The sequence below is a fragment of the Bos indicus genome, chromosome 15, assembly GCF_029378745.1.
Source record: "Bos indicus isolate NIAB-ARS_2022 breed Sahiwal x Tharparkar chromosome 15, NIAB-ARS_B.indTharparkar_mat_pri_1.0, whole genome shotgun sequence".
NCBI lineage: Eukaryota > Metazoa > Chordata > Mammalia > Artiodactyla > Bovidae > Bos > Bos indicus.
Genome location: NC_091774.1, coordinates 47068533 through 47083306, shown reverse-complemented (window position 1 = coordinate 47083306; position 14774 = coordinate 47068533). Strand labels below are relative to the sequence as shown.

General features: G+C 53.6%; 1 protein-coding gene across 1 annotated transcript in view; it reads right to left on the bottom strand.

Annotated features, from left to right (window-relative positions):
* DCHS1 (dachsous cadherin-related 1) overlaps nucleotides 1–14774 on the bottom strand; it is a 36650-nt gene that overhangs the window by 9608 nt on the left and 12268 nt on the right. The window contains exons 2-11 of the mRNA XM_019975273.2: nucleotides 10537–12447; nucleotides 4487–4675; nucleotides 4164–4395; nucleotides 3818–4054; nucleotides 2469–3494; nucleotides 2054–2247; nucleotides 1749–1845; nucleotides 1487–1644; nucleotides 417–1281; nucleotides 89–328 (exon numbers count right to left, since the gene is read on the bottom strand). Of these exons, the coding sequence (XP_019830832.2) occupies nucleotides 89–328; nucleotides 417–1281; nucleotides 1487–1644; nucleotides 1749–1845; nucleotides 2054–2247; nucleotides 2469–3494; nucleotides 3818–4054; nucleotides 4164–4395; nucleotides 4487–4675; nucleotides 10537–12327 (5029 nt within the window). The 5' untranslated portion in view covers nucleotides 12328–12447. The remainder of the gene's footprint in view (nucleotides 1–88; nucleotides 329–416; nucleotides 1282–1486; nucleotides 1645–1748; nucleotides 1846–2053; nucleotides 2248–2468; nucleotides 3495–3817; nucleotides 4055–4163; nucleotides 4396–4486; nucleotides 4676–10536; nucleotides 12448–14774) is intronic.

Here is a 14774-nt window from a genome sequence, read left to right as displayed (position 1 = left end):
GAGAGCCAGCGTGGGGTAAGATCACAGGGTGAATATACCCTTTCTTGACCCAGTCCCTCCCTCTTCCAACTTATCCCCTCACGCTTACCCAGATCGGGGTCGGTTGCCTGCAGAGTGAGCAGAGACGTTCCAGGCGGGCTGTTCTCCCGCAAGAGGACGCTGTACTCCTGCTGCTGGAAAGCGGGTGCCTCGTCGTTGACGTCGGCGACACTGACAGTCAGAAGCTGCGTGGCCGAGCGCGGTGGGGAGCCGTGGTCAGAGGCCACCACAGTCAGCACGTACTCAGCTCGCTGTTCGCGGTCCAGAGACCGCACCACGGACAGCGCTCCTAGGTAAGCGGTGGGCAGGTTGGAAGAAAACACTCGCTCTGCATTAGCATCCTCCTCGTTCCCATCCCTCCCAGCGGTCCAACTCACCGGTGCTGGGGTGTAGCCGGAAACAGCCGTCCGCGCCAGCTGCCAGGCGATAGGACACCCGTGCGGCCTCGCCCAGGTCGGGGTCCCGGGCTACCACGTGCAGCGCCGTGGGCCCGGGCGGGTGATCCTCAGGGAGGCGCACACGTGAGGGCGAGGCAAAGACTGGAGCATTGTCGTTCTCATCCGTGACAAAGACGCGCGCGGAAACGCGTGCTGTGCGGCGGCGGCTGGCGTTGGCGGGCCGGTCAGTGGCTTCCACGAGCAGCAGCAGAGCGGGAGTGGTCTCCCGATCCAGGCCTCGCGGGGCGCTGAGCGCTCCGGTGCGCGCGTCCAGGTGAAGCGCGGGCACAGGCGGCTCTTGGCGCAGCAGGCGGTAGCGCACATCGCTGTTGGGGCCGGGGCCGTCGGCGTCGGACGCGCGGAAAGTGTACAAGGTCGCGCCCGGCTCCGGGTTCTCTGGGAGCGCCAACGCCAGCGGGTCGCGCGCGAAGGCCGGCGCGTGCTCGTTCTCGTCCTGCACGCGCACCTGCACTCTCAGCAGCCGCGCGCCCGCGCCTCCCGGCCCCTCGGCGCGCACCGTGAGCGCGCGCCAAGCCGGACCCGCCTCGAAGTCCAGGGGCCGCGCCAGGTACAAGCGCCCAGAGGCCGCGTCCAGCGCAAAGGTGCCCTCTGGGTCGGCGCCGCCCACCAGTGTGTAGGTAAGGGCGCCCACCCCCGCCTGCTCCAGCGGTGCCACAGAGCCCAACAGGGAGCCGGGCAGGAGCCCCTCGGCTGCTGTCACGGTCAGCACGACAGGCACAGGCGCCACCGGGTCTGGCTCTGAGGGTTCCGGTGCAGGCTCAGCCGAGCGAGTGGAGGGAAGCACCTGTTATGGACCCGGGAAGGAGGACGGAATCAGGGCGACCCAAGTAAAAGGGAATCTGGGCTGGACTGCTGAGCATTAGGAGGGGTGGTCAGAGTAGCCGTCTAGAGGAGAGGGCACAAGGGCTTAGGAAGATGGCACTCTGGGAGGGGGTGCCCACGTTGGTGGCCAAGGAGACCTGGATAGATTGGAGGAAGGGCAGCCATACCTGCACTAGCAGCTGGAGGCTGGAGCTCCGAGGGGGGCTGCCTTGGTCATGAGCGCTCAATGTGAGCACGTAGTGTGGCCGCTCTGCTCGGATCAGGGGTGCTGCCGTGAGCAGCTCTCCCGAGTGAGGGTGCAGGGAGAAGAGCTCTGAGCCAGGACCTGGGGATGGGCAGAGCAAGGGTGAGGGCTTCCATTTCAGAGCTGGGCGTATCATGAGGACAGGCCATCCACCACCAACTCCCTTCTCTCCACTCCCCATATACCAGTTAGCATGTACAGGATGGTTCCATTCTCCCCCTCATCTGGATCCTTGGCCTGCAGGGTTGTCACCAATGTTCCTGGAGGCACACCATCTGGTACCTGTGGGAACACACAACTCATCTACAGTTGTCTCCCTCTGTTCTTGAGACAACCCAGGATATATTCCCCTAACCTTTGTGCAGACAAAGCCCCCTTTCTACTCTCACACCTGTTCCAAGATGCAGTTTCTTTTACCTCTGTCTAGAGTTATAAGTGGACACCCACATACTCTTACTTCTTCAAGGCAGGGCCCTGCAGCTTCACATACCTGTATGGGGAGGCCTCCACCAGCAGCCCCTGAAGCCTGCAGGAAGGTAGGGCTGTTGTCATTGAGGTCAAGCACTGCGATGTGCACAGTGCCTGTGGTGCTGCGGGGTGGGCTCCCTGCATCCTGAACCTGCACCAGAAGCTGGTAGCTGTTCTGCCGCTCACGGTCCAGAGTTTGTAGTGTGGTCACCTCTCCTGCAAGTGCAGGATAGACAGAGAGCATGTATGGGGTAGCCAGAGATGAAGAGCCTGGGGTCTGTGAGAGGCTAGGGTTGGGGGAGTGTGGAAAGGAATGCCTGGGGAAAACTCCGAGCTTAGTCCTGGTCCCCATGACCAGGCTCTGGGGATCGTGTCTGGGTGTTCACCATTCCGAGGATGAGGCTATGGGATCTCAGATTCTGGGTCCCAGTGCTCACCAGTCTGGGGGTGGATGCGGAAGGCCTTGCTGTCTTCTGACAGCTGTCGCAGGCTGTAGGTCAGACGTCCGTTGATTCCTGAATCTCGGTCAGTGGCAAAGACCCGACCCACGCTTGTCCCTGGGGGCTGGTTCTCAGCCACAGCCAGGAAGGTGGGCTCCTCAGACAAGCGGGGACTGTGGTCGTTCTGGTTGAGGATGCTGATCCTCACGGTGGCCGTGGCTGTCTGCTGCCCCAACTCAGCTTTGGATCCAGACACTGCCATTACTTTCAGTGTGTACAACTCCTGGGCCTCATGGTCCAGTGCTGCCCGCACCCACAGCCATCCACTCTGTGGTTCCAGGCCAAAGGGGCTACCTGGCCCATCTGCTGCAAGGTGGTAGGTGACAGGGCTCCCATCTGGTGCTCGAGCCTGCACTTGTACGACTTGAGTTCCAGGGGTGGTGCCTGAGGGCAGGTCTATACGGTAGGTAGGGCTGTCGAAGTGGGGAGCCAGCCCACGGGTCCCCAAGTCCTGTACCACCACCCGCAGTCGAAAGTGGCTGGTGCGAGGTGGGGAGCCTCCATCCCGGGCTTCCAGCTCCAGTTCATGGGCTGGCCCCCCCGGAGGCCCCAGAGGTCCCATAAGCCGTATGTGGCCTGTGGTGGGGTCCACAGTGAAGGTCCCACCACCCCCAGCAAGCAGGGTAAAGGTGACTCGACTGTTAACTCCTGAGTCGGGGTCCAGAGCCCGCAGTGTATAGATGAGGGTCCCTGGGGCAGTGCTCGATGGCAGCAGCACTGTGTCTTCAGGCGCAGGGAAGGCAGGGGAGTTGTCATTCACATCGTCCAGCAGCACGCGCACCCGAGCTACAGCGAAAGCCGGTGGCACTCCGCTGCCTGCCCGCACCTCCAGCTCCAGCACTGGTCCCAGCAGCTCCCGGTCCAGAGGGCGAAGTGTCTGTAACAGCCCAGTGGCCCCATCTAGGGAGAAGAGTCCTCGGGGATCGCCCCCCGATAGGGCAAGGGTCACAGGTCCCAAGCGACCTAGGGAAAAGAGAGCAGTCAGAAAAGAGATGGGGACACCTTCTAAGTTGGAGCCCAGACTCTGATCCCCAAAAGGGCTAGGTAGTGTCCACATCTGGGCCTCTCAAAGTATTAGGGGAGAGGCAGGTGTTGGCAGAGAAGCTGGGTGGCACTAGGCTGATATTCGTGTACCTGGGGATGAAGCAGAGTGCCTACACCACGCCCAAGGAGGTGGCAGACTAGAACCAGAGAGTTTTGTATTGGGACTGTCAGTGGTGTTATACCTGAGGCTTACATTGGGGTGTCTGGGTACGGCACCACGTGGATATAATGATAAGGGATACCTGGTGGATTGTGTGCCTGGACTACGCCCACACTGGTGCCTGGTGCCACATCCTCTGGCACAGAAAAGACATACTGAAGCTGCTCAAATACTGGTGGTACAGGAGTTCCAGGCACAATGCTGATGTTGACTCGGGCATTGGGCTCCGCCTGCAGGCCACCTCCATCCCGAGCCCCGATCTCCAGCTGCACCATGGAACTGGCCCGTCTGGCCAAGGGCCAGGCTACCGTCAATAGTCCTGGGAGGAGGGACAGAAGTGGAGATACATAAGGAAACAGAATATCACTGGAAGGGTTGGGGTGGAGGGCAGGTGGGGAGGCAAGCCCTGGGAATGGGAGGATCCTCACCTGAGTGCTCGTCCAAGGCAAAGAGCGGGGGGCTGTTGCCAGCCAGGATGTGGTAGGAGAGTCGCCCATGGGGTCCCTGATCAGGGTCATGGGCACGTACCCTCAGCACAGCTGTGCCTGGTGCACTCTGGGCGCTCAGACTGGCAGCATACTCCCGTGGATAAAACTGAGGTGGGTTGTCATTCTCGTCTGACACAAACACCTTCACATATACCATAGACTTGAGGCCTCCCTAGTGAGACATGCAGCCATTAAGTCAGGTGGGTCTTGATTGGCCCTGCTGAGTGCCCTCCCCGCAACCTGCCCACAGTCTGCCCACTCACCCCATCCACAGCTGTCACTGTGAAGTCAAAGCTTGAGGGCCCCTGATCGCGGTCCAGGGTCCGGGTCGTACACACGTCACCACTGTGGGCATCGATGCGGAACGGGGGAGACCCTGAGGTCCCAAGTCCGGCACCCAAGGAATAGGAGAGGAGGCCAAATGGGCCACTGTCTGCATCTGTGGCTGTCACCTGGGGAGAGGCTGGGGTGAGTGATGCCCCATCTTTTTGGCCAGAAAAGCCATAGTTAAGTATCAATTAGAAGGAGCAGACCCTTGGCCAGTTGGTGCCCAGAGTCTTTGGATGGTGGATACACAGAAGGGACTGGTAGGTTACGGGCTAAACTCTAAACCCAGCTCAGATCTCACCACTTGTGTTAGGTTCCTATGAGCCTCTGATCACAACTGACTTGTCAACTGATCGATATATAACTTTGTTTTATGTGTGTTTCTGTTTAAAGGCACCTTATTTAATATATATTGTTGGCTGACTAACACTGAACTCAGGGCTAATGGCACAACTCATATCTAAGTGAAACTGACATGTATTTTCTGTATAAGGCACAGCACAGCCCTCTTGCTTTTAAGAACACAGACAGCACTTCAGCACTACAGTTGGGGACCATTCTAAACAACAAAGTCACCAAACAGAAAGCACAAAAATGTGAAAAATGTGGCACCAAATAGACCACGAAAAGGACCCTTGTTTACAACATAAGAGCTGAAACACGAAGGCAGGGCATTGCCTTGTTCGACCTCAGCTGGAATGTGCTCATCGAGAGACTTGAATTTTCCATCCTTCTGCACATGTCCGGGAATGACAGTGAAAACTCCATGAGTGTGGATTCAAGGGTTACAGAGAAATTTTAGACAGTTGGTGAATTCACAAATACAGAATCTGCAAATGGATGAGGACCAACTATATTTAAAAGGAAAGTGCTAAGGGCTGTGACAGCAAGTTCCAGGTGGGTCACAACAAGTTAATAAACATCACCAAGTCTCAGAATCACTCCAAGCAGAGCACTGGCTGACCTACAGAGTTATTCAGACTGCTGTTATAGGCCTGCCCTTTATTGAGTTTGGTCATTAAGTGGGATCTGATTGATCGCTGGGCTGATGAGGGTCTGCTCTATGCATTTATGGATGTGGCTTATACATCCTTCACATCCCTTCATCTCTTGAGCCAATCTCACTGGAAATGAGAGACAGAGAACTGCAGGTCTATAGGACAATATTCAGGTCATTAAGTTCCAGGGGTTCTCCCAAACTAAGAAATAGGGAAAGGCTTTCTTGGTGACTTCTCAGACATCTCCCAGATTGGCTCAGGTAGGGTTTATGATTGGACACCAAAGTCAGGAGCCTCTGAACATTTCAGAGTCAGATCAGCGGGAAACCCCATTCCAAAAGCTTCAGAGCTTAAGACAGGGCCAGGCGCACAGTAGGCACTCTATGTAAATTTGTTCATTGAGTAAACAGACATTTGGATTGCCCTGCCTTACAACAAAAACTTCTTTCAAAGCAAGTTTTATAAATTGGGTGCACATTAGGCCCTCAACAGTGGGTTAGCTGGTGCAGACTGCTGTAGCTGTGACAAAGTACTCTTTGTGGCTATGAGGGCCTCAGGGTCATGATATGCTGTGGAAAGGAAGCTGGAGAGTTCCCCTTTCTCAGCCAGAAAATGTTGCTCAGAGAGAAGCCGAGCCAAGGACTTCTGATTGTTGCCCAGGCCCTTGACAGAAGTGATTTGTGCCATTGTTTACTCTCCTGAGAGACACTAAGACCTTGCCATGCTGAGCCCTGGAAACGGCTCCTGCTCCAACTCTTTACTGTGGCCATGGGCCCGGATATCCCAGGAGACAAACTTCCCCCACATCCATCTGGTGGGCAGCAGCACAGCTGCGGCACCATCTCCAGAAGCTGTTAAAGACCTCTGCCCTCTGACCTGCTGCAGGAAGAAAGCAATAAATAGTGGTCAAGGAGGTTGTCAGGAAGTGACCCCAAAAGGCACAGGGGTCAGTGACTGGAAATGACCAAGGCAGAAGTGAGTTTTCTGGCCTGTGCAGCCTCTGCTCAGAGGTTTCACTGCAAAGGCACAGCCTCCATTGTTAGCAGGCTCTCAGCCCCTCTTCACAGTCCAACCTTGGTCAGCTCCCTCTCCAGCTCTGCCTGAAAGCTGTAACTAACCTCACCTCTCTCCTCTTGTTTCCCCACCCTCCCCCAGCCTCCAGCTCTCATCAAATTCATTAATGCAAGGAGGAAATAAAGACCTTCATGTGTGAACTATCTAAAATTCCTACTAGACCACAAACTTACTGCATTTGCTCCATGCTGACTTCCTTCCCAGGAGTGTCTCCTGCTTCTCCTGCCACTGCTTCCCCACTGTCCAGCCTTCCTCCACCTCCCCTTACTCTGTCTGTTATACACTGTTGTTCCCTGGAACCTTTCCTTGGCATCTTCTTCTACACATTCTCTGAGTGCCTTCTCTTCCACTGCTGTGGCTCTGATGATGATCTGTACTTTGACCCAGACCACTCCTCTGTGCTCCCAACTTGTACATCCAGATGCCTGCTCAACATCTCCACTTGGATGTCCCACAGGCACCTTAAATCCAACCTGTCCTAAACTAAACTCATGATCATTCCAACCTCTCTCTAATGATTCTTCCATCTACGCAGCTGCTCGAGCCAGAAATCTGTTCTTCCCTTTTCCTCTGCCGACATATCAGTCAACTGGGGACCAAGTAAATCTTCATTATCCTTCTTATTTGTCTATTCCTCTCCATTACCGTTATCACTGTTCTGACTCAGGCCTGAGTCGTCTCTCCCCTGGGCTACTATAGTTCCCTTTTGATAGGTGTCTAACCCTCCAGTCTTGTCCTCTACACCAGGACTTCTCAACCTCCGCATGACTGACATTTTGGACCAAACATTTCTTTGTTGTGGTGCTGTCACGTGCATTTTAGAATGCTTGGCAGCATCTCTATCTACTAAATGGGCTTCCCAGTTGGTGGTAAAGAATCTGCCTGTTAATGCAGGAGATGCAGGAAACGTGGCTTCGATCCCTGAGTCAGGAAGATCCCCTGGAGGAGGAAATGCAACCCACTCCAGTAATCTTGCCTAGAAAATCCCATGGACAGAGGAGCCTGGCAGGCTGCAGTCCAAAGGGTCGCAAAGTGTCAGACACAACTGAGCAACTGAGCTCGCACGCATGCAATCCATTAGGTACTGATCAATCCCACCAGTTGTGACAACCAAAAATGTCTTTAGATGTTGACAAATGTCCCCTCCAGAGGGCAGAATCACCAGCTGTTGTGAACCACTGCTCTGCACTAACAAAAGCATCTTTTGAGAGAACAAATATGATCAAATTATTCCTCTACTCAAAAAGCTTCAATGTCTTCTAAATAAAAATGCTCACACTCCTTGGCTTGGCTTCATTCCTCACTGTCTGGCCTCCTGCAGTCTCATCTCACTCTTCCATCTCACACCTTAAACTCCAGAGACACTGAGCCACTTGTAGGTCCTTGAACAAGTCAGACAGGTCAGGCTCTTGCTCTTCTCTCTGCATGTCACCTCTGTATGGAACCCTTCCCTTATCTGGTTCCCTCGTCAGCTCCTGCTTATCCTTTGTCTCAGCTCAAAGGTCCTTTCCTTTGGGAAAACATTCAAACTGCCCATCTGTAACTCATATATATCTCCATATGGAAGTTTCTTTTATTGCAGTAGAACTGTTTCTTTGCATATGAATCTCCCCTCTAAACTGTAAATTCTATGAATTAGGTAGCAGTTACTCAATCATTACTGTATTCTGTGTCCCTACTGACAGATATTCAAATGAATATTGAATGAATCAAATATTAAGACTTCTTGTAAAGGTTATGAACACCCAGTGGTCAATTTCACCCCTGCTTCCCTATGATTACCACTAGTAAAAACTCCAGGAAACCACCTGGAGAGATGCCCTCTTGCTTCAGGCACTAGTGAGGAGGGAAGTTAGAAGCCACAGCCCACTGGTCTTGGGCCAAGAGGGAGAGTAAACACATGGGAGAGTGGGTGGAAGCTGGACAGCAGTAGGCAGGCAAGCACCCAGAGTCTGGCCAAATGGGAGGTCAGCCAGGTCCAGGCACTGGCCTGAAAGTCTAGGCAAACAGCAGCTTCTAGAAGATGATCAGGGGTCTTCTGAGACATAAACATTTCCTCCTAAGAGACCTCCCTGCCTCCAGTCTCCTCTCCTGCATCCATAATTCTGTGGGAGAGCCAAAGCAATCTTTCCAGAAGACATATCAGATTTGCCTAGAACCTCCCATTGGTTCCCTGTGATTTTTAAAATAAAGTCAAAGCTGATGATCCGGTCCCTGTCTACTCTCTTGTCTCCCCATAACTCTCTCATCAGCACAGTTGAGGCCAACCTGAACAATGCTGCCCATAAACACATATCATGGTGTCCTTCAGCTTTTTCTGTGAGCTTGGAGTTCCTGTCCATACACCCCATATTATCCCCTTGGCAAAGTATCACCGCTTCTGCAAAGGTCTGCCTCTAGGCTTCCATAGCGCTTCATATGCCACATGATGTATCACTAGCTACTGGTGTATCTCCTTGCCTAGACTGTGACCTGCCTGGGAACAAGACTGTCTCCTTTCCTTGTTCTCAGGACCCAGCACAGTGCCAGGCCTACAGTGCTAAGTTAAGTTTTCAATGTATTTCTTACCATTGATCTAATCTATTTTCACCCTTAAAGCAAGTTAGCTTCCAAACAAACAAACAAACAAACATAAAACATGGGATTTTCCTGGTGGGTCAGTGGTTAAGACTCCATGCTTCCACTGCACGGGACATGGGTTCAATCCCTGGTTGGGGAACTAAGAGCCCACATGCCATGTGGCACAGCCAAATAAAGCCCAACAACAACAAAAACAAACAAATAAAAAACCAAACAAAAACAATCTGTAGTGAGGAGGGAAGGATGAGGGGAACAGGATTTTTAGGGCAGTGAAACTACTCTCTATGTGTTACACTGTATGTCATTATATATGTCCATTATACACATACAATATACTTTTATCCAAACCCATAGAAGGTACAACACCAAGAGCGAACTCTAATGTAAGCTATGGACTTGAGTGATAATGATGGTTATGTAGATTCATCTGTTGCGGCAAATGTACCACTCTGGCGGGGGATGCTGACAGTGTGTGAGTCAGGGAAGGGGCATATGGAAAATCTACACCTTCCACTTAATAGTGCTATGAATCAAAAACTGCCTCCCAAACATAAAGTCTTAAACGAAGAAAAAACCATCTGATCCTGCCTTTTCTGGACCAAAGAAGTTCAGCGACCCTCTCTGCCTTCCAAGTAAAGTCCTAACCCCTCACAGCTTGGTGTCCAAGGACTTCTGCAATCTGGCTTTGGCCTGCCTTTCCAGTTGCATGCCTCCCCACCCATCTCCTCCAGGCCTGACTTGCAGGAAGTCTGTGGCTCCCTCAGCCTGTCCAGGGCTCCTGCCTCGTCCTCTGAGAGGTCTTCCTGGACATTGGGATCTCACTGAATACTTCCTGTTATCTCTCATCCCTGTGCCTGATCCCAAGACGCATTAGGGCTCAGCTCCAAGAGCATGGATGGATATATCTGCCAGGACAGTCCAGCACTGATCTAGGATTGGAGGGCTCTGTAAATGCTGGCATCTCCCCTGGGGAACAGGAGCCACATGGGTGTGCAGAATCTCCATCTCTGCCCTTGCAGAACAGCTTTGAAACTTTAAAGAGTCCCCTCTCACCTCCTCACACCACAAGACACATTTCTCAATATCCAATCTTGATTCTCTCAACCCCTTGATCACCTGGCCCAGCTCCTGCACCCTGCTTTCTCATCTTCTCAGTAACCCTCACCCTCTGCACAGACTGTGCAGCTCACTGAATAAGACTGAACCCTCTGGCAAATGTCACCATCAACAGCTAGCACCTTCAAGTCTTGGTTCCTGCTCTGAGGTCCCCTGCGACCCTCTGATCCATTCCCGTCCACAGCACCACTCCACTGTGTGTTGGGGGGCTTACCCACCTGCAGGAAGCAGGTTCCTGGCTGAGTGCCCTCAGGCAGCGAGGCGTTGTAGAAAGTCCTCTGGAACTGCGGCTCGTTATCATTCACATCTTGCAAGACCACGCTCACTGTGGCAGAGGAGGAGAGAGGGGGCAAGCCCCCATCCGTGGCCACCACGATTAGCTGTGGCTGAGGTTCCAACTCATAGTCCAGCAAAGCAGCTGTAGTGACAATGCCTGAGGTGGGGTCTATGGAGAACCAGCGGGTGTGGGCGCCTGGGGCCAGGCTGTAGGTGACCTGACCATTGGTGCCCTGGTCAGGATCCCGGGCCGTCACCCGCACCACGAAGCTGCCAGGCAGGGCAACCTCAGGCAGAGGCTCGGGTCGGTAGAGCTGGCGGTCAAAGGCAGGCGCATTGTCATTGACATCAGTGACGTGTAGCACAAAGGCAGCCTCGGCCCGCAGTGGGGGTGAGCCTGAGTCTGTGGCAGTAACTCGCAAGTTGTAGGCGTCGCGCTCCTCCCGATCCAGCCTCCGAGCCACACACACCAGGTAGATGACGCTGTCCTGGGTGCTGAGCGCAAAGTGGCCCTCTCCACCCTCCAGGGACACGTTGACATGCGCAAAGTCACCGTCATCTGGGTCTGACACAGAGATTCGAGCAACAAGCTGGCCCGGGGGGGCAGCCTCAGATACACGGGGGGAGCCATCTGCACTCAGGAAGATGACAGTCATGGAGGGCTGATTGTCATTGGCATCTCGCACATGCACGGTCACAAAGGCTGAGCCCAGCTCAGGGTGAGCCCCTCCATCCCGAGCCTGCACCACCAGTTCGTGGACCCGACGTTGCTCAAAGTCCAGCGGCCGCTCCAGCCGCAGCAGCCCCGTGTGTGCATCAATGGAGAAGGGTCCATCACCCTCGCTCTGCCTCCGGTTGATCTCATAAGTTACAGCCCCATTGGCACCTGCATCGGCATCAGAGGCATACACCTGCAAGACAGGACTGCCGGGGGCCAGGCTCTCGGACACAGCAGCGTGGTAGCGGCTCTGATTGAAAGCTGGGGCATGGTCATTGATGTCTAGCAGTGTCACGTCCAGCAGGGCCTGGGCCCTCCGAGGGGGTGAACCACCGTCATAGGCCTCCAGTTGCAGCATGTAGTGTGAGCGGTTCTCTCGGTCCAGCTCTCCGGTAACTACCAGCTCAGGCACTGGGGCCCCATCTGGACCAGGGCGTGTCTCCAGCCGGAAGGTCTCTCCAGCCCCATCACCAGACAGGGCATAGCCCTGTGTTCCCAGGCGGCCAGCGTCGGCATCACGAGCAGGCTCCAGTGGGTAGCGGGTGCCAAGTGCTGTATGCTCAGGTATCTGCAGGACAGCCCGAGCCTGTGGGAAAGCCGGAGCATGGTCATTGATGTCAGCCACTCGCACGGTAACTTCCACAGTGGCACCGTCGGGAGTGACTGCAGTGAAGCGGTAGCGATCCCGCCGCTCTCGGTCCAAGACACGGGCTGTACGGACCACCCCACTGTGTTCATCGATGGCCAGGTCCGTGCCCACCCCGCTGCCCTCCTGGGCAGAGATGAAGTACATGGGAGGTGCTGCTGTGCCCGCTGGAAGCCCTGCACTGATGTCCCCGATCAGCGTGCCCGCTGGCTGCTCCTCATCAATCTGCAGGTCCAAGCTCCCAGCCTGACCCCAGGCACCTGGAGCCCCCGCCCCCAGGAGCAGCAGCATCAGCAATGACAGCAGGGGGAGAGGCCTGGGGATCTGCATGCCCGGGCACGAAGGTGCAGTGGCCCACTCCTTCTGCATGGCAGGGCCAATCCAGCTGTGCCTTGGGATCCAGCTCCAGGCCAGGCTCCAGGAGCAGCCTGATCTCAGGTTTTGGATCAGGTCCAACTTGGACCCTGGCTCCAGCTCACTCTCTTTGACCTGGGAGAAAATTAGAAGGAAAACAGTCATGATGGGGGAGGAATCAACATTCCAGGGAGGCTGGGGTCCAGGCCACACCAGGACTGAAGTGTGTTCAGCTCCCCACAGGGCCCTCATGCTGCCTCAAACCATCTTGGGCCCAGGAAGCTCCTCAGGATCCACCGCAGCCTTTAACTGACAGGTCCTATCCATCCTGATTCCTGCTCCCCACCATCTCCCAGCAGATTGTTTTATTCCTATTGTTCAGGTCTGAATGCCTTCAGATTCCCTTCTTTCCATCTCTAGACTTAAACATGTGGCCAGTTCTTTCTCATTTTTCTTCTTATTCAGGACTAATACCTCAATAACCATGTGCTTGGCAATGTCATCTGAACCTCAACATTTTCCTCTCTGCCAGTATTCTAGTAACATTTAAATATGCTTAAATCTCTCTCTCCCTTCCTCTCTGTCTCCTTTTCCCTCTCCCCCATACACACACACACACACACACACACACACACACACACACACACCCCTTTGGCTCCACTTCCCTCTCTACTCTATTCAACAAGAGATTGAGTACCTGCTTTGTGGAGAAACTGAAGACATACCAGTGAATAAAGAAAACAGTCCAGGAACTGGACAAGTAATTAGCAGTGTGATGTGGCCCTCGAGGGAGAGGTGCAGGGAGCTATGAGAGCAAGGAGGGGCTGATCACAGTAAGGAGTCAGCGAGTGCTTCTCCGAGGAAACAGCATTCAAGTCAGGATCTACTTAACGTAGGTGTTAGCTAGACAACGGTGGGCAGAGAAGGGGAAGAGAATGAGAGAAGACTCAGAAGAAGGAACAGAAAGAGAGGCTTAGAGTCTACTGTCAAGAAAGGGCTGAGAGTGTCTGGGGGTGTGTAGGGCCTGTGTGTGAGGTATAGAGTGCCGAGGCAGAAGGGATGAAATGGGGCAGGGGGTCAGAGGCCATACTGATGATCTGAACTTTATGCTGAGGACAAATGGAAGCCATGAAAGCATTCTAAGAGAGGGTACTGCAATATGACTTACATCTTGTGAAAATCACCGCTGCTGCCCCTTTGTAAACACAGGATCACACAGATGGGGAAGTTATCTTAGGACAGCCCTCATGACACACCAGGCCAGGGTGTGGCTCTGATGGAGTCTTGGATGAGTGTCAGCAATGAACATGGGGAGAAGTGGATAGCTCTGCGGAAGGTTTAGCAGGTAGAATGGCCAGGGCTTGACGATGGCTTGAAGGCAGAGGATGAGGAGTGGGAAGAGTCAAGGATGATGGGCAAATTTCTGGCCCGAACCATTAGCTGAACAGAGGCATCCTTAACTGGCCAAAGAGAGAGAAAGAAATCCAGGGAAGGGTGGTGCCAACAATGCTAAGGGAGACAGCATTTCCAATACTGCTGATATTCAAGGAGAAGGAGGCCTAAAGTCCCAGGAAGGCCTTTAGTGACTGAGTGAGGGCAGAATCAGTGGAGAAAGGTTTGCTCACTTCTGCCAGTTTCTCACTTCTCACACCCTCCTCCGTCTATGCAGAGAGGCTTCCTCTCCCGTGACACTGCTTTCACTAAGTTTCCAACCATCACTATACTCTGCATCCAATGGACACTTTTTCATCTTGTTGCATCATTCTGGAATACTGAATCACTGATCACTGGCTTCTTGAAGCCTAGCCCTCTTGGCTTCACATGGTGACACCCCACCTCTTGCTTCCACTGTGCTTCTATGTCCACTCTTCAGTCTCCTGGGCAAGTTCTTCCTCTGCCCTTAAAAACTGGTGCCCCTCAGGACTCAGTCCAGGGCCGCACGTCTTCCCACTTTTCACACTGCCTCGGTGATCTTATCCCCTCCCATGCCTTCAATTAAAAATGTTATCAGTCATTTTATTTTCTTTGTTGTTCAGTTGCTCAGTTGTGTCTGACTCATTGTGACCCCATGGACTGCAGCACTCCAGGCTTCCTTGTCCTTCACTATCTCCTGGAGTTTGCTCAAACTCATGTTCATTCAGTTGGTGATGCTATCTAACCATCTTATCCTCCTGCCCTCAATCTTTCCCAGCATCAGGGTCTTTTCCAATGAGTTGGCTCTTTGCATCAAATGGTCAAAGTATTGGAACTTCAGCTTTAGTATTGATCATTTTATGTCTATTTGCTGATGACTTTGCAATCTCCAGCTCTGGAGAGTGCTGGAGACATGTAACCCCCCAGAAAACGGACTCCCTTACAAGGTATTCCTAACCTTCACCTCAACCTGATTTTCTTCCTCCCTTCCCTTTCCTGCGAACAGCATCACCACTCAGAAACTCTCCTTGCTTTCCCTGCTCTTCTTC